Source organism: Camelus ferus, chromosome 13, assembly GCF_009834535.1.
Source record: "Camelus ferus isolate YT-003-E chromosome 13, BCGSAC_Cfer_1.0, whole genome shotgun sequence".
In the NCBI taxonomy this organism is placed as follows: domain Eukaryota; kingdom Metazoa; phylum Chordata; class Mammalia; order Artiodactyla; family Camelidae; genus Camelus; species Camelus ferus.
Window position 1 is genome coordinate 28,927,540 of NC_045708.1, and position 27,165 is coordinate 28,954,704.

Below are 27,165 nucleotides of genomic sequence, written 5' to 3' on the forward strand. Positions count from 1 at the left end.
GCCGCCCGCAACAAAGCACAGAGAGGGAAAATGGTCAGATTACCAATGAGGCTTATTTGAGAGCACTGCCAAAGTCATCCTCTCGGGAGGGGGCAGGACGGGCTGGGCTCTGACTGGAGGCAGAGGCATTGCTGAGATAACCTCTAGAGCTTGTCTGCACCCTGAACCCCTGGCCCTGCTTGGGGCAATGATGCAGACAAAGCAGACCAGGATGGCTGGAGGCAGAGTCGAGATGGTGGGGCTATGGGTGGAGAGTCAGCAAGCAGAGCTCAGCCCTGCAGCCCTCAGCCTCATCCCTGCCAGATTCCCCTGCCATATCCCTTCCCACTCAGTCGCAGTCCTTGCCCCAAAGGGCTAAGTTTCTTGAAAGTTTGCCTTCTCTGGAATTCCCACATTTGGTTTCCTTCTTCCAGGTACACCATGAACCCTATCATTCCCAGATATCACAACCTACCTCTGTGATACCTTTACAGCCCTATTAAAAAACCCTTGTGAGCCCTGGCCACTCTCAAACTAACACTCATTCTCAAAGTGGGTTGAATGTGGAGGGGGTTGTGTGTGGAGAGGTGGAGAGGCCATTAGGAAAACAAGACCGAGAAGGATGGCTAGGGTGACCTGAACTGACTTTGGCTTTGAGGGAGAGGTCTGCAGAACCTCAGAAGCCGTGTGGTGAGAGCTCACCCCCAGGGTCTCTGTACCTCCTGTTTGGGGAGCCCTCCACCTCTCAGCCTCCCTCTTTAGCCGTGCAGGGAACATGGGGCACTTTACCTCTCCTAGTAGGGCACCATCCTGCCTGGGTTTCCATGGCAACCTCCTAGGCATTGCAGTGTGGTCCCTTTAGACACCCTGTCCTAATGGGGGTGGGGCAGGGGAAGCAGAAGACGGGCCGTGGGTTTGCAGGGACTTCCCCTCTTGAAGCTCGGCTGCCTGAGGAGCTTGATGGAGAAGGAAGTGGTGCTCAGATAAGGGCTGTACCAAAGAAGCCTTTTGCTGTCACTGGTAAGAATCCCAGGCAAATTAAGAGCAGGGGGAGAGGCCAGGGTGGGGCAGGCAGCACAGCCCCTGAAAGCAGTGGGGGGAGGGACCAAGTGGGATAGTCAAGAACCCAGTCAGGGAGAAGGGGGACTTTATTCCTCCTGCTTTGCCCTATTTATCTTTCAGGAAGTCCCACCAGGAGAGGAAAGGCTGAGAGGGCCAGCATCACTAGTGAATGGGAGGAGGGGACTGGGAGTTGGAGTGGTGGGGTGGTAGTGAGGAGGAATGTGTCTCTGAAACCACCCCAGCTTCTGGGATATTTGAAGAGCTACTATCAAGGAATCAATGAGCCCATCAATGTGTCTGTCTGTCTGTCTCTCACTCACACACACATACACAGCCACATTAGCTCATACATATTTCCTTCACACAGGCATAAGCAGACATATATGAGTACCAACAATCACATATATAAATATAGTTATCTCACATACAAGGTCATGTGTATGTTCACACAACAATCACATAGTCATTAAAGGTCCTACCAAGTCTTAGTCATACGAACCCACGACATAGTCTGCCACATACATGTGACGTTCACACCATAACACTTGGGGTTGAACCCATCCACTCAATCACATAGATGCAAATCCACAAATGGTGTGACCCACCACACATAGAGGGCTGGGCAATAATGGTGGGTGTGGGGGGACTTGCCCTGTCCCTTGCTCCTAACTGTCACATCCCCTCTAACCCAGTTAGAAGACAGATGGGTGTGTTGGGGCTACACTTTTCTCTCCCTCTCCTCGAATCCCTCCAGCATTGACTCTGAGCTGAAGTCAGAGCCTCACCACCTCATGACCCCAAACCCCCCTCTTCTAGAGCTTGGGAAAGCTTTGACCCATTTGGGAGAAAATTCACCTTCTTTGACCTGCCCAACCCACTGTAAGCCCCTGGGTAGGGGATGTAAAGAATCCTGAAATGCACCCCCCGCCCCACCATTTCACAGGTGCAGATCCTGGTGTCCAGGTGCTCCTGGGGCCAGGGCTAGACCCTAGGCCCTCTGACTCCCAATCCACTCATGTGCTACTTTTCACTCCCCTCTGCCAACTACTCATTGCTTTGAGAAGTGACTCAGCAGAGATTAAGCTCCATGTCTCTGGGTGGGAAGAAAGGTCTTGCAATCTCAGAGAAAAGTCCTCTGCTGTCCAGTCTCTGAACCCTGTTGATCTGAGGAATAACTTTATGTAGCCTCTCCCCCTAGAAAACTGGGCCAAGTTGCTCGCAATAATTCTATGGTTCTTGGAGACCAAAAGACATCCCATCTGTTCCACCACATAGAAGGGAGAAACATTCACAGCCTCCAGCAGCACTCCCCATGAGATCTCCTAGCAGGATCCTGAGCCCTCACCCCACCCTGGTCCAGAGCCCAGAGCATAGGAGGGGAGAGTTGCTGTCCTTGGTACTGAAAAGAGTAGCTCCATTTGGGCAGGGGCCAGGACAGCCCAGGACGGCCCTATACGGACCCAGCCTAAGGCCATGCCAGAACCCACCTGTGTCCTGGGAGCCCAGAGTTCTGACCCCAACTTCCTCACTGCTTCCACAACTTAAAGAATGTTAGATCTAGGAGAAAGTTGTGAGATAATCTTGTGGTTTCCATTTTACAGAAGAGGAAACTGAGGCCCAGTGGGAAAGTGACTTTCCCATGAGGAGCTAGAGCCAGGACTAGTCCTCTAAAGCTTCAGGGTGAGTTTTTGGAAGACCACTTCAGGGCAACGTGAGGAATAAGTGGAAAGGGCAGGGAGGAGGCAGGGGAACTAGAGAGGCGGCTGTGCAATAGACCAGGCTTTGAAACAAAGAGGAGGGGATGGGTGGGGCCCAAGCCAATGTAGGGCATGGAGGCCCCTGGGAAGGGCAGATTCAAAGCCCAGAAGACTGGGTCCAGGAGAGGAGTTCCTCCCCCACTTCTTACAGCCCTGCCCTGCAGGGGCCTGAGCTATGCCACCAAGGGCAGCAGGGTCACCCTGCTAGGATCTTTTCCCAGAAGAGTTTCTAAGGCCAATGCCCACAGTGAGTCAGCCCCATACATTCCCTTGGCGCCAGACTCTCCCACGCAGGAAGGAGCTCTAAGCAGGGACATGGGCAGCCTCAAGGCCTGGGAGAGAAAAATGGGGATAAGGAATTACAGATGGGAGAGGAGTATGCTACAAGCAAGGGGCAGAGCTGTGGAGGCCAAAAAAGTCACTTCTTTTCTGGCCCTACTGTGTGACCACTGGTAATAATAACACTGACAGTTTACCAAGTGTCTACTACGTGCCAGGCACGAGGCTGGGTGTCTTTGCCTATCCTATCTCATTCACTCTGCTTGCCAACTTGGCAAGGCATGTTTCATTGTTCTTATTCTACAAACAAGGACACAGGCTCAGAGAGGTGAAGTTACTTGCCTGAGTCACCCAGCTAGTAAATGACAGGGTGTACCTCCGAAGGCCAATTTGAAGCCCTTCTCCAAAAAACTGCCCTCTCCTCTCCAGGCTCTGATGCCTCATTGATAAAATGAGCACAGCAGACCAGATGATCTCCAGGGCCCCTTCTTGCTCTGACATTTGGCAACTGGATGATTCATAACGACCTTTGGTTAAAAGGGCAGGGGGCATTCCCCTGGCTCAGGACCCAGGCCATCAGCTGTGCCCTTGCACACCACACAGACAAGTGATCCAGAAGCCCCATCATCATTCATCTCCCCTCAAGGCTGGAGGTCATCCCGGTGTCTGCTCCAATCCCTGCCTGCTGACTGTAGAGTTTAGATAGGTGGACAGTCCCAGGCAGACCACTGAAATGTCTCCCAGTAACTCAGGCACCTGCCCTGGCCTTGGAAGACTGTCTCTCCAAATCATTTGGCTCTGAAGAACCCTTTGGATCTAAAGCTGAATCAGCCGATTCAGCCAGAGATCAGCAGGGCTTGGTTTCCTGGAGCCAGACTCCTGGGGCCTAACACCTCCTCCACCCTCCTAATCTTAGTCCCACCAACTTGGTTCTGTCCCAGCCCAACTCCCGGATTCCCAGATCCCATCGCCCTGACTCCCTAGTGTCTAGCATATTCACAGAGGCCGTGCTTACCCTGGGGCACTAATAATCTCAAGCCCCCTCCCCATCTAGCATTTCTCTGAGCCAGAAACCACATCACAGCTTGATTGCTGGAAAAGACCATCCCACATGCTCCTGTGGAGGGCTTTGTAAAAATCTATTTTAAGGCCTGGAAATGTCCCCCACCCCCACCCCAACTGGGAGTCTTGATGAGCTTTCTCCCCGGATCCTCCGGCGCCCCCACCCCCTCACCACCCCCATCCAGCTGCCTATTTGAAGGTTTCTTAGGGAAGTTGTTACTCTGAGCAAAATAAGCAGGAAGAGATTTTAAAACAAAACCAGCTGGTGTCTGGGCTGATGCCACAAAGTGAGCAGGTCTTGGTGGGGAAGACTGGCTTCTCTGTGACGTGAGCTCCAGGTGAGACTGTGTGTGACCAGATGGGTCACCCACCAGTCTGAACATCAGTGTGATTCTATAACCAGGTGTCTGAGAAAGTATAATGTATTTACCAGGCTGTAGCTGTTAGGGTAGTGTGTGAATGTGGCTTGTGAGGTATGTGCATGCGTATGTGTGACATGTTTCTGTCACCACAGGCCACTGAGTGTGCATGTAACTGTGCTTCTGTGACCTGAGTCTGAGCATCTGTATTCAGAGGACTATGTATGGTTTGCATGACTGGTTTTATATGTGACCGTGTGCAGCATGAACGAATGTCCTGTGCTCTCCTGGCAGCAGGGGTAGCTTTCCAGAGCAACCGAGCATGCTATTTACATGACCATGCAAGCCATGTGTCTTTATGTGTATATGTCTCTCTTGTGGCTTTGTAACACATGTGTGTGGCTATTTGTCCTTAGGAAACTTGGAGATTACAGGTGAGACTGAATCTTGTGGGTATGTGCGTCTATGAAGTTGTGGTGTCACCTAAGGACAGTGCCAGGAACACGATGGTGGTTTACTGAATAATTGCTAATTAGTGTGTAAGTCTGTGCATAAAGGCAGCAGAGTATAAAGATTGGGAGCATGAACTCAGAAGCCTAACTGCTGGAGTTTGAACTCAGATCCCACCACTTCCAGGTGTGTAGTTTGGGGCATCTTGCTTCTCTTCTCTGTGCTTCAGTACCTGCCTCGAAGAGTTACATGAGGATTCAGTGAGTTAGGACACAGACTGGACCCAGAATGGCACCTGGTATGCGGTAAGTGCAACATAAGTGTTGTGGGCGTGGGGGAGCATACCCACGAGGACAGTCCCTGGGTGCCCTGTCACTGCGAGGTGCCCCACCCCAGCCTGGGTGCCCCATGCTCCTCACCAGCTTGTGGGAGCTGAAGTGTGCTCTTGCTCCACTGGGTTAGGCCCACGATGGCCACCATCTTGGCCCCAAGGCTGCTGCGCCGCTTCTTGGCAGTGGTGGTCCCGGTCCCGTCCCCAGCCTGCTGGGATCCGCAGATTTCGCCGCTGATGCTGGAGCTCCGCACCACGTTCCTGGAGGCCGCAGCCGAGTCTGGACCTGGCTCCCCGTTAAACATGGTCCACAGGGTGGCAGGGCTTCAGGCAACCCTGTGGGGGAGGGGAAGAGACAAAGGGGTCCTACATCAGACCCTAGGCCACTCTACCGCGGCCCCACCGCTTCCTAGCTGTGTGACTTTGGGGAAGGCGCTCAGCCTCTCTGAGGTGGTGAGGATTAAATGAACAAATCAATGCTGGGGGTGTGCAGAGAGTCTGGCTCAATGAACAGGACTGACTATTCTCATTAGCACATGGCTGCCGGACAAGTGACCTGGTTTAGCAGTGAAGATGGAGGCTGGGCAGCCATGTGACCCACTCTTGAATTCCAAAGGCCTCTCCACACTCACCGTGTGACTTCAAGACTGAACATCTTGGGGTTTCAGTGACCACCTCAGCAAAACGAGAAATAAAAGCACTTACCTCATGGGATTGTTGCAAGGATTAAGTTAGATAGTGCAGGTGGGAGTGCCTGGAACAGTGTAGGCACAGAGTAAATATTCAGTAAGTGTGACTGCTGTTTGCATAGCCAATAATGAGAACAGGGAGAACAAAACTGGCTCCAGCCTGAACAGACTGTGGAAGGGGTCTTCCTGCTTGAAGGGGGTGGGACAGAAAAGCGTAAAGAAGCAAGAAAAATCACCCTTAATTGCACTGCCAAGAGGCAGCCACTCTAGACATTTTAACCTATTTCCTCCCAGTCTCTTTTCTACACATTAAAAAAATAACTGAACTTGTACTGCAAATACAATTTTATATCCTGGTATTTTTGCTTTAATGCTATATTACAAGAATTTCCCAACGTCATTAACCCTTTGCAGAAATGTTTAAATGTACCATAATGTTCCATTGTATGGAGGCAGTATAATTGACTTAAATATTTCAATAGTTACCCCTCAGGTAAGTCCAACTTTCTCCTCTCTCTCTCCTGTCTTTTAAACAATGCTGCAATAAATATCTTTCTACACTGATTTTTATCTGCTTATTTCCTTAGGACTGACTCCTAGAAGTGGAGAGGCTGGGCTAGTGAGTGTGAATACTGCTGCTAGCCTTCTCCCCGGAGCCTGCTTCCTGACAGAGTGCTGGTTTTGTCCAAATACCACCTCATCCTTTGTTCTAGAGGCAGGTCCTGATTTGTTTAAACCAGTGAATGGCATTCACCTTGGTAAATCTTACTAGTCCAAGGTTAGGCATATGACTAAGTTGGCCCAATGTGACTTAAGGGGAAGATGTGGACTCCATGCTTACAAGAGCAGTGGGTGTCTCTCCCTCCATCTCTGTCTTCCCTTCCTCACCCCTCTCCCAACAAAGGGCCTAGTCTAGAATGAAACCAGTGCTGCTGAGGGCAGAACGGCACAGAAACACAAGGGAACTCAGGCCACCCTGCAGCCAGCCTTCTCTGGCCTTCCAGTTACATGAGACAATGTGTTTTCCATTGCTTAAGAAGTCTGAATCAGGGTTCTCTGTTACATCCAAAAGCATCCTACCTAATACCGAGGGCATAAACATTTTTCTGATTCTTGGAACATATTGCTAAGTTCCTTTCCAAAGTATACAAATTTACTCTCTAATGCTTCATTCAACAAATATTTAAAGGGAATACAGCTGATATTGTATAATAACTATAAATGGAGTATAACCTTTAAAAACTGTGAATTACCACACTGTAGATCTGTAACTTATATAATACTGTACATCAACTATATTTCAATAAAAAAGATTGAAAAACAAAAACAAAAGTCAGTTATCCCTAAATTGATCTATAGATTCAGTGCAATCCCAATCAATATTCTAACAGACTTTCTTACAGAAACTGGCAAGATTCTGTCCTAAAATAATCAAAGCAATTAAAAAACTTTATCCATTCATTTTTTAAAACTGAAGTATAAATGACCTACAACACTATGTTAGATCCAGGTATACAACACAGTGATTTGATAGTTCTGTACATTACAAAATGATCACAAGTGATCCCAAGTTTTAACTATTACTTATATTCATGCTAAGGGTCATCATTTTATTTAATAATATACATTGGAAAAATATTTTTTTTCTCTGAGTATAAAATTAAGAAAAAATTTAAAAAAAATGTAAGCCCCTAAAATTCCAAGGACTATGCTGAGTGCCAATGATACAGTAGTGAGCCAGGCTGACTTCATCCTGCCCTCCCAGAGCCTGCAGTCCACCAGGAGGAGAAACAGTGAAAAACTAATTATGCAATTAAATATTTAATGGCAGTTCCGACCAGTGCTAGAGAAGAGGACAGAGGGTGCTCGTGTGACAGGCTGGGACCTGGGACCCTTTGCTGCAGTGCTTGCCCTGGACAAATGTCTCCTGGAACAACAGAAAAAAAAGAAACTCTAAGGGACTAAAAATAACTACATGCATGCACAGTTGGGGCAAATTATGAACAAGATACAGAAAGACCAAAAATCCAACTGCCACTTTTGAGGTGTTGGGGAGCAAAAAGCAGGGGACTGTGCATGATCTCTGTACACAGCACCACCAAGGGGTGGGCAGACCACCTAAGCCATCCCTCGGACTCAACTCGTGGATCTGTCCCTACCTTCACCCCATTTAAGGGATGAGCTTGCCCCCAAGCAGGCAGTGAACAAGGGAACCTGTTACTTGTCTCCCTCCCTCAGGCTGCAGCAGGAGTCCCAATAAGCCTTGCCTGAATTCCTCATCTGGCTTCTTATCAATTTGTTTTGATTAAAGAGTCCAAGAAGCCAGGTTGGCAGCACCGGGTGCCACTCTAGGGGAACGGGACAGCAGGTGCCTATGGCTCTGTTTTTTGCAGAGGTGGGATCTCCTGCTGTTGGCCTCTACAACTTGGCTGGAAGCCCGAAGCCCAGGCAGAGCACCAGAAAGATCCGCTGTGGGCAGGCTCTGTGCCTGGCCCTTCCCAGCTCTGTCCTGGCCCCCAGCGTTTTCCCCAAGGCAACTCCTCATCCCAGGGCTCAGGACCCTGTCACCCTGAGGGAATCTGACTTTTCAGAAGGACACAGAAAGGGGAGGGGAAGTGGGAGTGGGAAGGGAAGGCACCACTCCAGCTGACCAGGAAGACAGTCCTCAGATAGCTGAGAATGGCTGCCTGGGCTCCCGGTCAGCATGGCTCCCGCCGGCCTGGCAAATGTGGGCTGACAGTGGAGATGAGTTAAAGCCACGTCTTGCCTTCTTTGCAGCTGTCTGGGCTGTTCTCACTGGCCCTGTGACGTGTGCAGAGTCTCAGATCATATTTCTCCATCCATCCCCCATCAACCTCGCAGCCAATGGAAAGTCCCTCCGGACCTGGGCCTATGATGACCTCTTTAGTTTCCAATTCTAGCGCCAGTTGGTATGTTTTGTGGGTATCTGCATGGTCTTCTGGTGAACGGTGGGAGAGGGCTTATCTGATACCTTGAACTGGCTATGGAGTAAGACTAACTTTCTCCTTAAAGTATTTCTGTTAGGTGTGTTGTTATCTCTGTGTCACAGATGAGAAAACCGAGTCTCGGAGAAGTCAAGGTCTCACCCATCCTACTCAGCTAAGAAGTGGCCAGGCCTGGACTCCTGTTTCCACAAAGAGACAGACACGCTCAGCCCCCACCCCTTCAACCCAGAGCTCACCCAAAGAGGGGGGCCCATCCCTCCCGCTCAGGCTTTGCCCTGGGTCTCTGAGCTCTTTGAGAAAACTGCAAGCAAAGTATCTAAGGTGAGTAAACCGCCTCTGGCCCAGGTTCCCACGGCTGGCGTGAGCACTGAGGGGCGGCAGAGATGCCACTCAGACCACAGCTGGAGAAACAAGTGCTTCCCTGGTGCCACCGACAGGAAGCTCAAGAACACTGCTCCCAGGGGGAAAGAAGGGAAGAGGGCAAGGGACAAGATTCCTGACCCGGCCAACCCCAGGGCTCATGTTTCCTCATGAATAATGGATGGAACTGACAAGCAGATGGACATCCAGGACTCTGTACCTTTCAGGGCCATGTTCTCATCTTTAACCACCTGGGGATCACCCAGGGGGCCTGGGAGGGGTTCTAGACAGGCAGGCCACCCCCACGGGGACAGGAGGAGTCAGACCCAAAGAACTGGACCCAGGGTCTTAGGGCCTGGTCCCAAGCCCTGGGAAGGGCAGCCTGGGAGAGTTCAGAATCAGGAGGTGGGGTTAGATTGTACACAGATTTTTCTGTGTGACTGTCTCTGAGCCTTGGTTCCTCATCTGTGTGTCAAGTGAAGGGGTCAGATGAGGGGACCTCTAAAGTCCTTCTGACTGGGAGAGCAGGGCACAAACACAGACTGCAGCAGCAGGCTCAGAACTAGGGCTCCAGTTGGCAGCCAGTCTAGCTCAAGAGGGGCAAGATGGAGAGCCAGCCAGAGCCGACCACCTGGCCCCTATAAGAAGGGATGTTCTACTCACAACAAGCCCCCACCTCGAGCCATCAGACCACAGGGGTGGGAAAGGGGCTGCAGGCAGAGATGGGAGCTGAACGGTGAGGGGCTGGCAGGACACAGAACACAGCACTTCACATACTGGTGGTTCTACAGGACTGCTAAATGAATTTCTACGAAAGTCACCTCAACAATTCCCTGCCTCTGAGCAGACTGTCCCTTTCCCAGCCCAGGTCATGGCTCCTGGCAGAAGAAAACCCTCCATGATCTCGCTGGGTCACAGGAACCTCATCCTGCAGCTCTCCCTGCTGACTCCTATCTATTTGCTACAGTAGCATCTATGGCTGCAGCTTGGACAAGCCCTCCAAAGAGGAAGGCTGCTGGTCCCCACTCCTGCCAAGCTCCATGCCACTGGTACCTTCTGAGCTCCCCAAGGAAAGAGCCTAGTGTTTTCTTTCTGGCCCTCAGTGTTTGGCCTCTACTCTGGGATCTCAGTACCCTAAGGGCTCCCCAAACCCTCTCCTGGATCCTGACAACAGCAGGACTCTGGGCTCTGCCTGGCCACCCTGGGCCCTGTGGTCCCTTTGACCATGTATCTAACCAAGTAATGAGCCTTTTTTTGAGAGTCAATGAGACTAATCAAAAGCCCAAGATGAATCTAGCTACTCATCCCTTCAACAGAAATGACCAAGGAATGTCATAGGGTGACAGACTGTTAGGCTGGAAGGGACGGCAAATTATTAAGGTTCTTACCACCCCTTCCAATCCTCCATCCACAGCAGACATCACTAATCCATCTCATTCTCTCATTGGGGCCAGATTTTTAAACCTTAGAATCCCTCTTAACACGGAGCTGCAGCAGCAACTGATTAGAACCAGCTCATGAGGTAAAACTGATTTGCTTCCCTATTCCAACCTGAGCCTTTTATTTTGCAGAGGAGGAAATCAAGGCTCAGAATGGGAAAGAGACACACCCAGGGCCACATAGAAAGTTGCTGACAAAACCAGAGCTCCAACCCAAGACTCCTAACTCCCAGGTCCCACATCACCTGTCAGGTGCTTCCTACCCACCTCTCATCTGGAAGAAAATCCAAACTCACCAAACTGATGAATCTGAGCGTGGTGTTCCCATCACAGGGGGCTGTACCCCTCCCAACAGCACGCCCTTAGGGCATTTACACAAGCCTTCTGTTAACTTCTGCTGAAACACCAGTTTTCAAGAAGGAAGGAGGTGAAGACAATCAGGGTAGATCCCAGGAGGAAGTGATGTGATAAGAGTCTGGAAGGAAAGAGGGGAGCTTAGGGGAAGGGCTAGAGAAGACATTTGTCCTCCAGGGCTTCCAGTAGCTCATGGAGTAAAAAGACAGACTTTGGAGATAGTTGTGTGACCTTGGGCAAATCATTTAAACTCTCTGATGCTGTTTCCTCCTTTGTAAAACTGTCCAGACTCCTGGGCCCCCTAATCTGCCTTTAAGCACTTTAATGTCAAATTGCTGGTACTGAAGCCAAGGGACTCATCCAGGTCCAATTGCTAAGGAGCTTCAGACCCTATTTTTCCTTCCTCTGTCCTCCTCCTGACCAAGGGGGTTTATGTCCCTCCCCAAACACTGTGACACGACCAGCAGTCAGGATTGTGTGTGTGTGGAGGGGCTGTCAGGGGGTGGGTCCACCTTTCCAACTTCTGGGTCCACCCCCAGCGTGTAAACCTGAGAAGGTCATTCAGCATCTCTGAACCTCCATCTCTTCTTCTATGAAAGGAGTCTACATACCACCTGGACCCAACCCGGCTCTCCAGCCTGGACTGGGGATCAGATGAGATAACAAGCAGCAGGAAAACACAGTGATTAAAAGCACAGGCTTTGGAGGCAGACAGACTTAGTTCAAAACCTAGATCTGCCACTTACAAGCTGTATGACACAGGGCAATTTCCTTAACAAACGCCCTGAGCCTACAGCTGCTCATCCCTAAAGTGGAGATAATAATACCTGCTTTAGGATTCTTAGATGAAATATTGCAAAAATAAGGATTGGTACATGCTAAATGCTCAGCTGGGCAATTATATTATTACTATTCATAATGTGCCTTTGTAAACGGGAAAGGACTTCACATGTGTTAGTGCTTATTAGTCTAGATTGCACGCCAGGTGCAACCACTTCATGGGAAGGCCAAGAGGATCACCTCCCACTCCAGCCCCAAGTGCTTCCCCCCAGAGCCCAGGATCAGTGTGGGATCTGGGTCCCTGCACTTCTCAGTTGAGGTGGGAGCTGGCATGTGAGGCTGTGCGCTTCTTTGCCAGCATCTCAGCTCCTCGCCCCTCAGTGGATGTTGGATCTGGCATTTGAGACCCCTGCTCCAACCATCGTCCAGCACCAGAGCTGCCCACCACGTCGCCGGTGCCAATCTGTGCTCAGGTCAGAGGCCAGACTTAACCTTAGAATCCCTCTTAACACAGTGCTGCCTCAACAACTAATGAGAACTAGCTCATGAAGTAAGACGTATTTTTTACCTGCATCCACTGGGGAGGGGTCCCTTGTTTCTAGCCTTTCCTCTCCCTGCTCAGGGAGAAGCAGGTGGGTGACAGGGCCTGTGTGTGGTGCAGCTCCCTCTGGGCCTAGGGAGCACACTCAGCCTGAGTGGGGAGCACTTTGCCAGCTCTCCTGGTTGTGTGACTTTTGTCTCCCCCAAACCAGGCTCGCACACTCACTACACACAAGGAGAGACATGGGGTATCGAATTTCAAATGTGTGATCACACACCATGAAGATCCACACAAATGATACACAAAGACATGATCACATGTGTACACAGATATGCACAAACCCCCGAGACACTCACCCACACAAAAGCACACAGAAGCAGCCACACTGACAGTCACAGGGGTTCGCAGACTCACACCCACACACACTCACACACCCTGGCCCCTGTCCAGCTCAGAGAGATGGAAAGAGCCCCATCCCTTCAGTGGGCAGGAAGGCAGGAAATGTCTTACCCAGATCTGTGCAGTCCCTTGGCCAGGCACCCACACCAGCTCTGAGCAGGCACTTGAGTGAGCTTGCACACACACATTCATACACACTCTGGCCCCCAATCTCACCCTCCTGGCTTCCATCCCCACAGTTTGGACAAAGGATCTCATCATGAGGTTTGTAGTGAGGAGATGAGAAGGCTGGCAGGGAGCAGCTGCTGTTGCCATGGCTACTGAGCTGACCCACTTCTGCTCCACCCAGCCTGGCCCACCCAGCCCAGGCAAGGGGCACAGGCAGCTTTGGGTTGGGGGCAGGGGAGGGGCTCTCCCATCACATGGTAAAGGGGCAGCCCTCTGAGGGTGTGGTAAGGGATGGATTGAGCACCAAATAGGCTGCGTCCTGATACGAAGGCAATATCCAGACATCTCTTGAGGGGAGCAGGGTGCTGAGGACCCAGCCCCTACAAGACTCAGCCCCGGTCTCCCCCAGCATTGGGGCCTCTGGCCTCAGGGACACACAGAGGTCATGCAGTTGCCCCGGACACATTCTCATAGTCCTCACAGCAGCACAGGGGGTCAGGTGGCCAGGCCCAAGTTGAGTCCCCCAGACTCCAAGGACTCAGGACACCCAAGGTGAAGCAGACCTAGAGCTGGGACAGCCCCGTCTTCCTTTCAGAACAAGGTTCCTGAGGGCAAGTCTTGTCTTCCCTACTTGGACTAAGGGCTGCTGGGAGATGGCCAGGCCTTCCTTCCTTAGGTGGGTTGCCGTGTGTCTTCTCTCAGCCAGGGGGCTCCTGAGGACATGACCATGTGTCTTCCTGCAGAACTGGGTTCACAGAGGAACAACACAGCCTTCAGACAGCTCAGTCTTGTGAGGAGACGGCTCACAAAGCAGAATGAATCACTCCTGCGTGACAGCCTCCGGTAGCTCTCCACTCCCTTCAGGAGAAAGTAAAAGCCCCTCACGAGGCCCACGAGTGAAGTGACCCTGCCACCTCGTACTCCCACCCCTCCTCTGCACTCCGGCTGCACTTACATTCTTTTTGTTATTATTATTACTACTTTTTTATTTGAGGTACTGGGGATTGAACCCAGGACCTCCTGCATGCTAAGCACACGCTCTACCACTGAGCTATACCCTCCACCCTACACTTATATTCTTTCCCTCCTCAAAAGTGCCACTTTGTCCCCTGCCAGCCTGGAATGCTCTCCTCCAGCCCACCCTCACCCTCACACTCCGAGGACCCAGTATCTGTCTGTCGTGCCAACTTTGCTGGATAATCCCTACTTAGTGCTCAGTCCCACTCTGAATGTCATGTCCTAGGAGTCTTTCCAGACAAGGTAGTCCCCCTGGCATGCTCCTCCAGACCCAGTATTGTCCTTGCCTCTTATGGGTTGAACTGTGTCCTCCCCAACAAAGACACGTTAAAATCCTAACCCCTGGTACCTCAGAATATGACCTCATTTGGATGTGATGTGATTCATTAAGCTGAGGTCATACTGAAGTAGGGTGGGTCCCTAACCCAATATGACTGGTGTCTTTATATGAAGATGGCCGTGTGGAGACAGAGATAGAATGGAGAGGGAAGGGCATGTGACAATAAAGGCAGAGATTGAGGTGATACAAGTGAAGGAACCCCAAGGATTGCCTGCTGTCCCTGGAAGCCAGGAGAGAGCCAGGAAACATCCTCCCTCAGAAGGAACCAACTGACACCTACTGACACCTTGATTTCAGACTTCCAGCCTCCAGAATTGTGACAGAATAAACGTCTGTTGTTTTAGGCCACCTTGATTGTGATACTTTGTTACAGCTGTCCTGGGAAACAAATATACCCCCGGTCCTAACTCCTTCAGTCTCCCAAACCCCGCCCCCGGCTATGAGCTGCTTGAAAATAGGAACCATGCCATTTTCACCCTCAATCCCCAGTGCTTAGCACATAGTAGGGCTCTGTAAATATTTGTTGAATGAATGAACAGTGATCTAAAATAGTGATATAGCTGGGTAGTAGAATGGTGAATCATTTTTATTTTCTTCATGTGACATACTGTGTTTTCTAAAGTTACTACTTTAGAAACTATTAACGGTGTCATAAAGAAAAAGCTAAAATACGTATTTTTCTTTTCAAAACATACATTAAAATAAAATTTCCACCAATGTGTGTGTTGTGGACAGAGAACAGTTCTGTCCTACGCTTGATGACTGTCTTTTTATTGATTAATTGATAATTGATTCCTCCTTTTTATTGAGTAATTGATTAATTGATTCCTCCTCCTCCAATTGATTATTGATTTATTGATTAATTGATTCCTCCTGTCACTAGAGTGCTTCCCAGATTCAGATTTATAGAGCTTCAGCTCTGCCACCTTGTGGGGCATAGATTCCAGGTGGAAGCATCCAGGCAGAGTGCACATGCTTTCCAGCCATTTACATCAGCCACCCCCTCTCATAGCTTATGGAACCTGGCCAGATGTGGCAGCTGTCACCTGACAAAGGCTGCTAGGCTTGGCACTTGAGAACACCACTAGGAAACACCCTGGCTGAAGGCCACTTCCAAACAGAAGCAAGATGCTGCCCTCAATGAACACACCATCCAGTGCTTCTCAGACTTAAATGTGCACAGAAATATAACCTAGGGATCTCATTGAAATGCAGATTCTGACTCCACAGGGCACAGGAAGGTGGAGCCTGAGATTCTGCATTTCTAACAAGCTCCCAGGTGATATCCATGCAGCTGGTCTACAGACCACCCAAAGCACTGAAAGGAAAAGATAAAATACTCTGGCTGTTCTGCAGAAAGAGTGACCACTTCAGGATGGGGAGACCAGAGAAGGCATCATGGAGAAGTTCACTGCAGAGCACTTCAAAAGATGGGTGGGATTTGGAGAGACAGAGGTGGCAGGAAAGAGGTGGGAATTAGCTGGGAAGGTCCAGAGAAAGAATGGCATGTTGAGGGGCTGGTGAACAGAGCAATGCAGCTGGAGCAGGAGGCAGGTGCCATTGTGGAAGAGAGGGCTGGAAAGGTAGGCTTGGAATAGCCAATGAAGGGCTCTCAATGCAGGGCTAAGAAGCTTGGCTTTAATCCTGAAGGGAGTGAAATCTGACATGGCTTAGATGTAACATTTTACAGAGATCAATCAGACACAGTACAGAATCAGAAGAAAGCCTGACAGCAGGAAGAGCAGTCAGGAGGCAGGTAAGAAGGTCTGCACTGCTTCAGATAGTGCTGGTGGAGAGAGGAAAGCGGTGAGGGAGTCATGGGACGGCTTGAGGGGATTGCCTAGAATTAGTGATGGGACAAAGTTAGGGAAATGGAAAAAAAAACATAATCCAACATGATTTACAGGAAGGGTGGGAGCTGACGGATGCCATCAGCAGAGTCTGAGGTCCTAGAGGGAAAAACTGAGTTCCCGTTTTAGAAATGATAAGTCTGAGATAATATTGCAACTCCCATATGGAGGCGTTGGGCAGATTCCCTGGAGTTCAAGAGAGCAGTGTGGGTGGGCAGGATTTGGGTGTGTTCCCCATAATGAAGGAAAATGCCCAGATTAGGGTACAGAGTGAAGACAGGGTAAGAATAGGGGTAGGAGGAAAAGATAATCTGCTGAAGGAGGGAAAATCAGCAGGTAAAAGTAGAACTAAGAGAAAATGTCATGAATACACAGATGGCCAAACTGGAGGCCCTACCACCCCCTGACATCGAGACCAAGGAGAGGCCTGTGCAGCCAGAGATGCAGGAGGGCAAAGGAAGCCCAGGCCTGAACAAGAGTACAGCTTGAATGGAAAGCAAAATTTGGACTGGTGGAGAAGAGGGCTGGTTCCTCTGGGGAGGGTCTGGGTTGCAGCAGGATCCCAAGGGGCCCGGGGCTCCCAAATCCTTATTCCAACTCAGCCTAAGCACAGGAAGGACAATGTCCCCACCCACAAACACAGACACTGCACTTTCACACCCATGTGGCTACAGAACCCTCAGGGGCAGAGCAGAGAAGCGGAGAGAAGAGGTCTTTAGAGCAAAGCCTTATTGCTGGGAAGCGAATAATTTATCATCCAATTAAGACTCTTCTGAAAGTGAGCAGAGACACTAACAATCACATCAGGACCACAGCTGTAAATGAGGAGTGTCCCAGGCAAACCTAGCCCCATGGTTGCCCTAGCCCTGAGGGATACTGGATACCCCCCAAATACTCATTTGGCCCCTGTTCTCCTTTCCTACATGGGGTGGTGGAACTGACAGACAGGTGGTAGGGGCAAACTAGCTCATCCTCAGAGGCAGGGGCACCGCTGAGGGTGTCGGTGGATGGGGAAACCTCTGCCGCTCCCAGCCCCGCCCCAGCCTGAGCGCTGACGCCCCCGCCAAGAGACGCGGCAGCACCACGGACAGCGGCCGGCCGCCGCTCCCTGCCGGCCCTCCTCTGGCCAGGGCCGCCGCGAGGAGGATCAATATTTCATGGGGGAAGGGGCTCTGATTACCAGCCTCCGCACCAAGCCGGGCCGGAAGGCGCCGCCTGCCCGCGCCCGCCGCCCACTCTGGGGACCCTCCCGGGGAAGTCAGCGCACCCACGGCCCCAGCCCAGACAGACACTGCCCTCAATGCACTCGGCCTTCCCAGCACAACCCCCTGCCCAGCACCCTCTCCCCAGCACAAAGCCCCGAGTGCACGTCACACACCTGTACGCGGCCACTCAGACACACCACATTGCCGGACGCGCGCTCTATAAAGACGATGACGTACACAAAACAACAGACACACACCACACCCAGCATGCAGTCACCCAGATGCACAGCGCACACACACATACACACAGCACATGCCTCACAGACACACTTTACACTAGATACAGTCACCACAGACCCACCTGCACATCACACTCAAGACACACTAGACACCTTGCCACACACGCCCAAACTCACACTCCGTACAGAGCCTCCCCCACATAGACCCTCAGACATATCCCTCAGAGGTACATTCACCACGGACACACCAGCACACATCGTATGCACATGTACATACAAACTCTCACATACACACACACAATATGCCTTCGCAGAGACCCCTGGACATTCACCATGGATATGCAAGCACACACCCCACACTACTCAGGCTCTCCACCCTCCTGGAGCCCAGGCATGCCCTCCCACAGTGAACATGGAACTGGGGAAGGACAGGCAGGACTTCCCTCCTGCTCACCTGGCCCTGGTCTTGGGCCCTGTGGATAAATCCTCTGTGTCCTCTGAGGCCTCCTAAATCATTGCCCAATCCGCAGGGGCAGGCAGTCCATGGCACAAAAAGGTGGAAAAGGGGGGAGCAAGGAGTGCAGGACATTTGAGAGCCCAAAGCTTCCTGGCTTCACTGTCCCTCAAGCTCTGGGGACAGCCTCACCCTCACTCACGGCTCCGGCAGCCTCAGCACTCCCTGGGATCCAAGCCCTTTGGGAGTCACTGAGGCCCGTGTTGTGCATGGAGACCTGGAGGACTGTGGAGTCTGCAGCTTCTGCTCCCCCCAGGAGTGCCCAAGTCCTGCCTCAGAGGCAAGGGGGCATCCTAGTTCCATCCAGATACCCCAACTCCAAGAGTCCCTTCTCAAGCAAGCTGGAAGGCAGTGGCCCACATTCTCCCATCTTCAGGACAACTATGGCAGAATTCTCTGAAAGAAACCCAAGCCAGGGCATGAGGTGAGGAGAGTGGAGCAGGCTGGCACAACAGGAAGAGATCTCCAACTTTTCCAGATAGGTGTAGGGGATTTGAAAAATCATTCAAGTCCACATCCCCGATGTCACCATACAACTTCCCAGTTTTGCATTATCCACATAACATTGTGTGTCCCTCAACCATTTCTGCCAAATGTCCATACACCTGTCTTGTTCATTATTTTCTTGAAAGTGACACTTTTAACTTAAATGCATTTATTTTAAATAGAAATTTTGTGGTACTACCATAAACAGAAAGCAACACCATTTTTAATAAATAGAAAATGACAGGAAAATAAGTACAGTGAAAACAAAGCTATATTATTAAATTTTAGCTACACAGAGCTGCCAGTCAAGATCTCTTTGTTTAAAAGGGAGGGCAGCAAGTGTTGGAAAGTTGTTAAAGACACACTAGCACTGCACTGACACTTTATCCCTGGGACAACCTTGGACTCAACAGACTTGAAAGGGAACCAGCTTTCTATATGAGTCAATGCCATGTATTGGCAGGTCCACAAGCCACCAAAAGAAAGTCATCTCAGGCCTCACTGAAGGTACCCAGCCCACACTGGGAAGGAACCTCTAGGCTTGCCTGCCTCCTGCTGAGCTTGGTTGGCACAGTGGCCAGCTGGCACCCTGTTGTCATGATCCATTCTGTTAATAACAATCCTTAGAAATTGCTCAGTTCTCTCCTATTTAAAAATTGTCCTTATACCTACCATCTAATATGAGCCTCATGGTAGGAATTAGCATCCCCATTTCTGAATGAGAACATGAGGCTTTGAAATGTTAGGAGACTTGTCTAGAGTCACACAGCTACACAGCGTAGGTCCACGAGTAAAAGACTCCCACCCAGATGTCTTTTCTACTCTACCTGCATCCATCTATATCACAGTTGAGAGCCCTTGCTCTGGGCTGGCCCTGTGCTGGGCAGTGGGGAGCAGAGGGAGGATGGTAACCTGGTATCTGCCCCTGAGGCCCTCACTATCCTGAAAGGTAAGCAGGCAAATAGCTGAGGTTAAGAGCTTTCCTTCTGGAGTCACACCGCTCCTGTCCTTAGCCTGTAAATGTCACTTCTCTGAACCTCAGTTTCCTTGTTTTTAAGATGGAGATAATAATAGTACCTATCTTATAGGGTATGAGGATTAAATAGTACATGTGCATAGTGTCTGGTACAGAGTAGGTGCTCAAAAAACCACTTACTAATAGGAAAATACAAAGAATATAATTAATGCAGGTAAAGAAGGGGGAAGGGGGCGGTAGACATGCATGGCTCTTCACTGAGGAAAGGAAACAAGTTGAGTCTTAGGAAGTGAATAAGATTTTGGCAGAAAGAACTGTCCTGACTGCTCACACCCTCCTCTTCCCTCTCCCAGTCCGAAGAAAATCAGAGTCTCATCTCCCTAACTCTCTGCTCAGCCTCTGAATGACATTTGACAGGTTCTTTGGTGCCTGCCCTGGACACTGCCACCCCAAGAAAAGACTCCTCTTGAAGTCACAATGCCAGGTCTGCTTTCTCCAAGTGCTGTCCAGGTGGAAGGTCGAGGACCAGGCTCACCTGACCCTGTAAGAATTCTAGCAGATGTCTTTTGAAGTATTTGTCCAGATAACAAACAAACAAGAGCCATGCTAGCATGTCTGACTTTGTGATCCTTCCCTGCAGGCAGCAGTTGATTGGACAACAGTAGACACCTGACTCCCTCAGAGCCAATCAGATCCTCTCCTGGGAGTTTGGACTTGGATCTGCTAAGCTTCGGGTTCTACCTCTGAATATGGCTGGAACTGAGGGGTACAATACAGGAACTCTAGGTGGCCCAGTATCTGGAAAAGCAGAGAAAACCCAGTCTGGGGAGACAGAAAGGTGAAGGCAGCCAATAAGGCACAGAGAATGGCTGTTTTAATTTCTCCTGGCTGGCCTAGAGGTCCCATCTCCCAGAGACTAATGATTTTCTTACTCCTCAGTTCCCAGGAATCCCTTGTGTCCTCATACTAAACCCTCTTTACCACCAGGGCCGGCTTGAGTGGGTTTCCGTATACAAGCAAAGAACTAACTAGGGGCAGGGGAGAAGCTGGGAGCTGGAGGCACACAGATGAACAAACATAGGAAGAGCTCAGTTTAATGGGAGACAGAGAGGAAAAGATGTAGACTCCGTATGGATGTGGCCGAGGGAGGGTGTGCTAACTCTGCACAGGGAGGGCTGGGAGGGTTCCTCAGAGGCTTCACATTAAAGGTGGTAGCTGAGATGATTTTGAAGAATGAAGGATGTTCTCCAGGGAGACAAAGCAGGGGTGGGGAGGCATTATAAGCAGAGAGAACAGCAAGGGCAAAGGCACAGAGGCACAAAACTGCCTGATGTGTTAGAAGAACAGGAGTTCAAAGTGTGTGGGGGGTGAGTAGGGGAGATGAGGCTGGAGAGGCCGTCAGGAGCAGATCATAAAGGGCTTTGAATCCCATGCTAAGAAGCTGAGACCTTTCCTGTCCACAATGGGGAGCTATTGAAGTATTTTAAGTAGCAGGGGGTGACAGGGTCAGTTCCGTGTTTTAGAAAGATCGCTCTGGGGCTGTACTGAGAAAGGACTGGAGAAGACAGGCCTGGAGGCAGGGAGGCTAGTTAGGATACAGCAACAATGATTCATCTATTCCTTTCATTCACAGAACAACTCACTCTTTACCTACTATGTGCTGGGGCGAGGCAGAACAGGATTGCTGACCCCACAGAGTCCACAGTCTAGCAAGAAGGAGAGACAAGGAAAAGCAGGTCAAGTGTGCTAAGGGTTGTGAAGAAGTACAAGGTCCTATGGAGGGGAGGGGCGGGGTTTAGTTTCTGGTTTAGGCTTCTCTGCAGAAATGATGTTCAAGCTGGTGTCTCTCTGGAGGAGACAGATAAGGAAGGGGAAGGCGTTCCAGGACGAGGGAACAACATGTATGAAAGTCCTGCGGCTGGGGGAGGAGAATGGTACAGACGATCCAAAAAGGTAGGCAAGGACCAGATCCCACAGGGCCTCGAAGACTGCGTCAGTCTGGTTATTCCAAGAAATCTTGGAAGGTTCTTAAGCAGGGAAATGACACAATCAAGTGTTTAGAAGATTACTGACTATGGTGTGAAACATGAGAAGAAACAGGGCAAGAACAGACATGTAAGGAGACCAGTTTAGGAGGCTGTCACAGTGGTCCAGGTGAGAGCGGACTCTGGTCTGGAGTGGTGGGCAGGGAGGGAGATGATGGACTCAGGCGAGACACTCAGGAGAACTACCAGGACTTGCTGAAGACTGGCTGTGGAATGTGGGGGTGAGCGAGAGGGAGGTGTCCAGGAGAACTTCCAGCTTTCCAGCTTGAGCAAGTGGGTGGATGGCGGGGGCAGAGATAAGCTGGGGACACTGGAGGCAGAGCGGGTGCCGGCAGGCGGAGCTGGGACCTGAGTTTGGACATAGACTGATCATGAGACATCTAAATGTGGTCCAGCTATGGTTACCAAAGGGGAAAGGGGAGGGGATAAGTTAGGAGCTGGGGATTAACAGATACACATTACTAAATACAAAATAAACAACAAGGACCTACAGTATAGCACAGGGAACTATTTTCAATTTCTATAATAAGCTATAATGGAAAAGAATGTGAAAACATATGTGTGTGTATAAATATATATATATATACACATACATGTATAACTGAATTGCTTTGCTGTACACCTGAAACTAACATTGTAAATCAACTACACTTCAATTTGAAAAAAATGTAAAAGAAAAAAAATTTTTTTTTAATGTGGTCCAGGAAGTAGTTAGATCTGCAGATCTTGAGCCCAGAAGAGATCATTAAAATCAAGTAAATGAGATTACCTGGGAGTAGAGGAGGAGTGGGCAACACAATGAGGCCAGGCTGGGGCATTTCTGAGGAATCATGGTAGCAGCTGGGCCTGGGGGCAGAGTGAGCTTGGAAAATCAGAACCGTGAAATCCAAAGGCTACTTCTCTCAGCCCTGGGAGGCATCTGGCTTTGGCTCTAGCTCTCCTGGCCAAGTATCAGGCCTGGGCACAGGCACTTTCCAGCTGAGACAGCCCTCCCTTCCCCACATGCTTCCTCCCCGGTAAACTCCAAGTTATCCTTCAGACCCAGCTCAGGAGGCACCTTGTCCTAGTGAAGACTTCCTTGGTCCAGGCATGTGCTCTCCCACCTACAGCTCTATCACTTGATAGCTGTGTGACTTTGGCCAAGAATCTTAACCTCACTTTCCTTTTCCATACAAGGGAAATAATGATCGTACCTGCCTCATAGGGCTGTTTGAAACTGAATATGCCAAGTGCTTAGCTAAGAACCTAGCACACAGTAAGCACTAAATAAATGGTACTATTATTAACATCCCACCCACCTTGGGACAGTTAGTCATGCCCTCCACCTTGTGCCTCCTCCATTTGGGAACTATTTGCAGGTCTGTGTTGCTCCCTGTCTCTTCCTGTCCCAGCTCAATTTGGAGGGCTCTATAATATGCAGGGCCTAGTGCTAAATGAAAAAGCAGGATCCCTTGTTCAAACTTATTAAGAATTTCAAGATGATGACAGCCAAACGTTAAACCAAGTGTGGGGTTCTTCTAAGTGCAGGTTGCACAACCACAGACTTGTGAATGCAGCCCTGCCCCTACCCACAGCCAGCCCTGGGCCTCAGCCTGGGTGTTAGCCCCCCTGCAAGAGAGTTAAAATGCCAACCGACACTGTGATAGGCTTTTGTGATTTCCATCTGGAATTTTTTTTCCTTCCCAAGAAAGATAACATCAACCCCATTTTATAGTCAAGGACACTGAGGTTCAGAGACAGGTGTGCCTTGCCAAAGGTCTCCCACCTCATGACTGCAGAGCTGGGATATGAATATAGGTCAGCCTGGTGCCAAAGCCCTGCCTCTCGCCCTCTGGCTCCCCAGGGAGGTCAAGAGAACCTGGGCCCAAGAGATGAACTTCGTCAACAAGGCCCAGAGAGAGGGAGCTGGAGGGACTGGGACTGGCCACCTCCCTCCTGGGGCCAGCCGCATAAACAAGCTGCTCCCTGGGCACCAGGGCTCCTGCACAGGGAAGGGGGTAGGAGAGGGCAAAAGGTCAAGCCCGAGAAGGCTCTGCTTGAGGGCCACAGACCCCAGCCCATGCTCTCTGGAAATCAGTCCCTGCCTCCTCTGCTTCAAACCCTTTAGGGGCTGCCATTAGCTTCAGGATAACCCCCAAGTCTTTAGTATCCTGCTAATTTAGTTTAGATAGACCAGGGAGGTCTGGCCTGGCTGTGCTGACTCCTGCCCGCTCTCCACCACTGCTGCCCTCCCCCACTACACCAGGCCTGTTCCCGTCACCAAGCTCTTAGCATCCTCAACTCCTTGTCATGCTAGCCTCCCTGAATCCCTCCTTTCAACACATGACACGTGTGTAACTACCTGGTCCAGACTGTCTCCTGGCTAGAATGCCCGCTCCATGGAGACAGGGGCTGCCTGGCACACGGAGATTAGTACATTAGATGTCTGAGTGCATCATCCTGCAACAGAGGCAGGAGGGCCCCGCACTCCTTACCACACGCCTAAAGTGGTCACAGAGCCTGGAAATGGAGGATGCGGGATTTGAACCCAGGTCTGTCTGGCGCCTGAGAAACTGGAGTCCTCTCTGCTGCTGTGACTCACTGTTCCCAGCCAGTTCACCTCCAAACAGTGAGCAATTTTTTCTAACCTGTGCCCTCAGTTCACACACACTCCAGGCAGCACAGCTCCTTTGTCAGGTCAGCAAAACACCAGTGCAGGAGACAGCGCCACTGTCACTGACAGGCCAGTATAGAAGCCACCCCTCCCTGGGTGCCAGCAGGGGAGAAACCCCCCACCCCAGGGGAGCCAAACACTAATGGGGGAGACACCCCTACTGTCAAATGCTGGTACTGGAGGCATATCCTGCACCTCATGTCAGCAGAAGGCCAGTGTGAGAGACACTTCCTGACATCCCCCTCAGCATGGGCATGCACAGAGTCCCCCAAGGTGGTGCTTCCAGGGTGGGGTGTGGGGGGGGCAGTGGGGCTGGGCCGCTGCTGCAGCCTGGGAGTGGGGCAGACTCGGGTGAGAGTTCTCACATGGCACTAATGAAATCAACCACCAGCCTGCCCCCTCCTCCCCAGGGACCCTCCAGGCTCCAGCTGATGCAATGCCCGGGCTAGATAATTGTTTTCTTCCCTCCTTAAAGGGCCAGCTGCTGTTGCAGCTGCAGACATCACCTAGACCCTTGACAGACCCCACAGAGCTTAGCACCTGGTTAGGGACAGGGCAAGCCCAGAAAGTAGCAGCTCAGCCCTGGGCTCCGCAGAATAAAATCCAATTATGTCCAGAGACCAGGAATGTCTGCGAGCAAGGAGGGAGGGGGAGAGAATAGTTCAGAGACAGTGCCTAGCCCACTGAGACTGTGTGCCCCAAGGGAAGGGACCTTGGTCCCTGCTGGATCCTCAGCCCTGGGCTCCTGCCTGCCTGTCCCATCAAGTCCTTAGCACAGGGGTTGCTCTGGGAGTTCAGCAGTTACCTACTGAGCTGCCTTGAGTGCCAGCTACTGTGCTAAGCAGCTCAAATCCACCATTTCATTTACTCTTCCCAGCAGACCTAGAAGGTGGGTCTGTTTTACCTAAGGAGGCTCAGAAAGGGGAAGTGATTTCCTCAATAGCGCATAGCCAGAAAGTGGCAGAGTCTCTGCGTTTGAAGCCAAGTTTGCCTGACTCTGGGCTTCATATCCAGCAGAGGGTGGGGTAGGGGTCGAACCCCAGGGCAGGAGGTCCCCAAGCCAGGCAGCTGGCACAAAAGGCAGGGAAGGGGTCTGTGGGCCCTAAACTGGCTCTGAAAAGCACGGGCGCTTAGACTAAGCAGTTTCACAGACCCCTTCCCCCATATCCACCAGAGAATGCCCCATTAGGCTGCCCACATGCCCCCAGGGACAGTTGGCAGCTGCCAGATTACAAACTAATTGGTGGCTGGCAGCAACTGTGGGGCTGGCTAGTTAACTCCTTGGTGACCAGGCCTAGCCCAGAAAGGCCCTCCCCTACCACTTCAGGCCCCAAACTCAAGGACCCTAGACTTAAGAAGTCATCATGGGCGGAAGACAGGACCAAAGGGACAACAGCCTTCCTCTCCACAGCTAGACAACACATCTGGGTCTTGGGGTTGGACACTGACATTCACCCAGGCTCCCCAGTCTCGAAGAGCCACATCCAAATAGCCCCCAGGTGGCAGTGCAGCCAGTGCCCCTGGTCTGTGGCCTGGGTATGGCACTGCCTACCCCATCCAAGACCACAGGAACTATGGGCCTTCCCTGGGTTTCCAGGCCCAGGACACCGGGAAGAAACCCACTCCTCAGAGATGGGCTATCCAGAGAAGATGATGTGGGCACAAGTTCAGGCAGCCTGTAGGCCAGGAGGGGAAGACATCCTTCCCCTGAATGAGAGGTGCCCAGGTTTTCCCTCAAGGATCTTACCAAGCCTCCCTGAACCATGGACTCTCTACCATGGATGGACCAACTGCCTTTCCCAGATTCCCAGAAGCCCCCTCTCCCCACCCTAGGGCTGGAGGGGGCATCATCCCTTTTCTTTCATGGGGTGGGGAGTCCTCTGGGCACCACAATGGTGTCTCGTTGGGAGGAAAGAGTAGCCAGCTTCTCAACCAGGGCACAGGCAGGAGGGAGAAAGGCAGGCTGCCTTCCAGCTCCCTTTCCAGGAGGGATTTTAAGCACTTTCCAAAAATGCCATGGGAGGCAATGCTGTTGAAGACCAGGGCCTCAGGTGCTCTGAGCATCAGCAAAGAACCTAAGACTCTGGGGCCCCCTACTCCGTTTTCCGGGCTTCCCCGAATACCTAATGTTCCTTTCTCATACCATGGCCCCTACCCAGAGTCGTCACACACACTGTGCTCCTCTCCCGGGCCCCCGGCAACTCCGGCCCCAGACCCTCCATGCTCAGATCCCTACGTGGCGCCTCACGACCGGAGACCCCTCCCCCGCCCCGTGGTCCTGCAGAGCTCGGCAGCCCCCTCCCCACATCCACCCCCAGGCCAGCGAGGCCTACTGACTCACCCGGAGGTGGGGCTGGGGTCCAGACAGGGAAGGGTCTCCGCTGGCCAAGGCGGCTCCGCAAGGCGGGGCAGGTGCTGCCCCGGACCCCGCCCCGCGGACCCGGCGGTAGGCGCGGCCCGGTCCCAGGCGCGCGGCGTACTCCGAGGGGCAGGGGCGCGGGGCGGGGAGGGGCGGCGAGAGAGGCTCACGGGGGCATCGCCAGCCACCGGGCCGGGCAGCTCTGCTCCGCCCGCCTGCGCTGCCGGCTCCGCAGCCGCCACGGTTCTCAGCCGCCGCCGGGTGCAAAGCCCAATCCCGGGCTGGCGGGAGGCGAGCAGGGAGGCGGGGCCTGGCGGGGGCGGGGCCTCGGACGGGCGGGGTCTATGTAGGGGCGGGGTCAATAAGGGCGGGGCCTGTGGTTGGGGCGGGGCCTAAGGGAATCCGGGGAATCTGAGTTTGCCTGGTTGGGGGCGACCTACCGTTATAAGACATCCAAGGGGCAGGGTGGAGAGAAAGCCCCAAGCCTCTCGCTGTCTCCAGAACAC

At 51.6% G+C, this 27,165-nt stretch overlaps 1 protein-coding gene across 2 annotated transcripts in view; it reads right to left on the reverse strand.

Annotated features, from left to right (window-relative positions):
- RIMS3 (regulating synaptic membrane exocytosis 3) overlaps positions 1 to 26,955 on the reverse strand; it is a 39,536-nt gene extending 12,581 nt beyond the window's left edge. The window contains exons 1-3 of one of the 2 annotated variants that reach the window (XM_032493937.1): positions 26,642 to 26,955; positions 11,030 to 11,208; positions 5,368 to 5,615 (exon numbers count right to left, since the gene is read on the reverse strand). In XM_032493937.1, the coding sequence (XP_032349828.1) occupies positions 5,368 to 5,584 (217 nt within the window). In that variant the 5' untranslated portion in view covers positions 5,585 to 5,615; positions 11,030 to 11,208; positions 26,642 to 26,955. The remainder of the gene's footprint in view (positions 1 to 5,367; positions 5,616 to 11,029; positions 11,209 to 26,641) is intronic. The other variant, XM_032493938.1, reaches the window with a different exon arrangement.
- Positions 26,956 to 27,165: the final 210 nt, after the last annotated feature.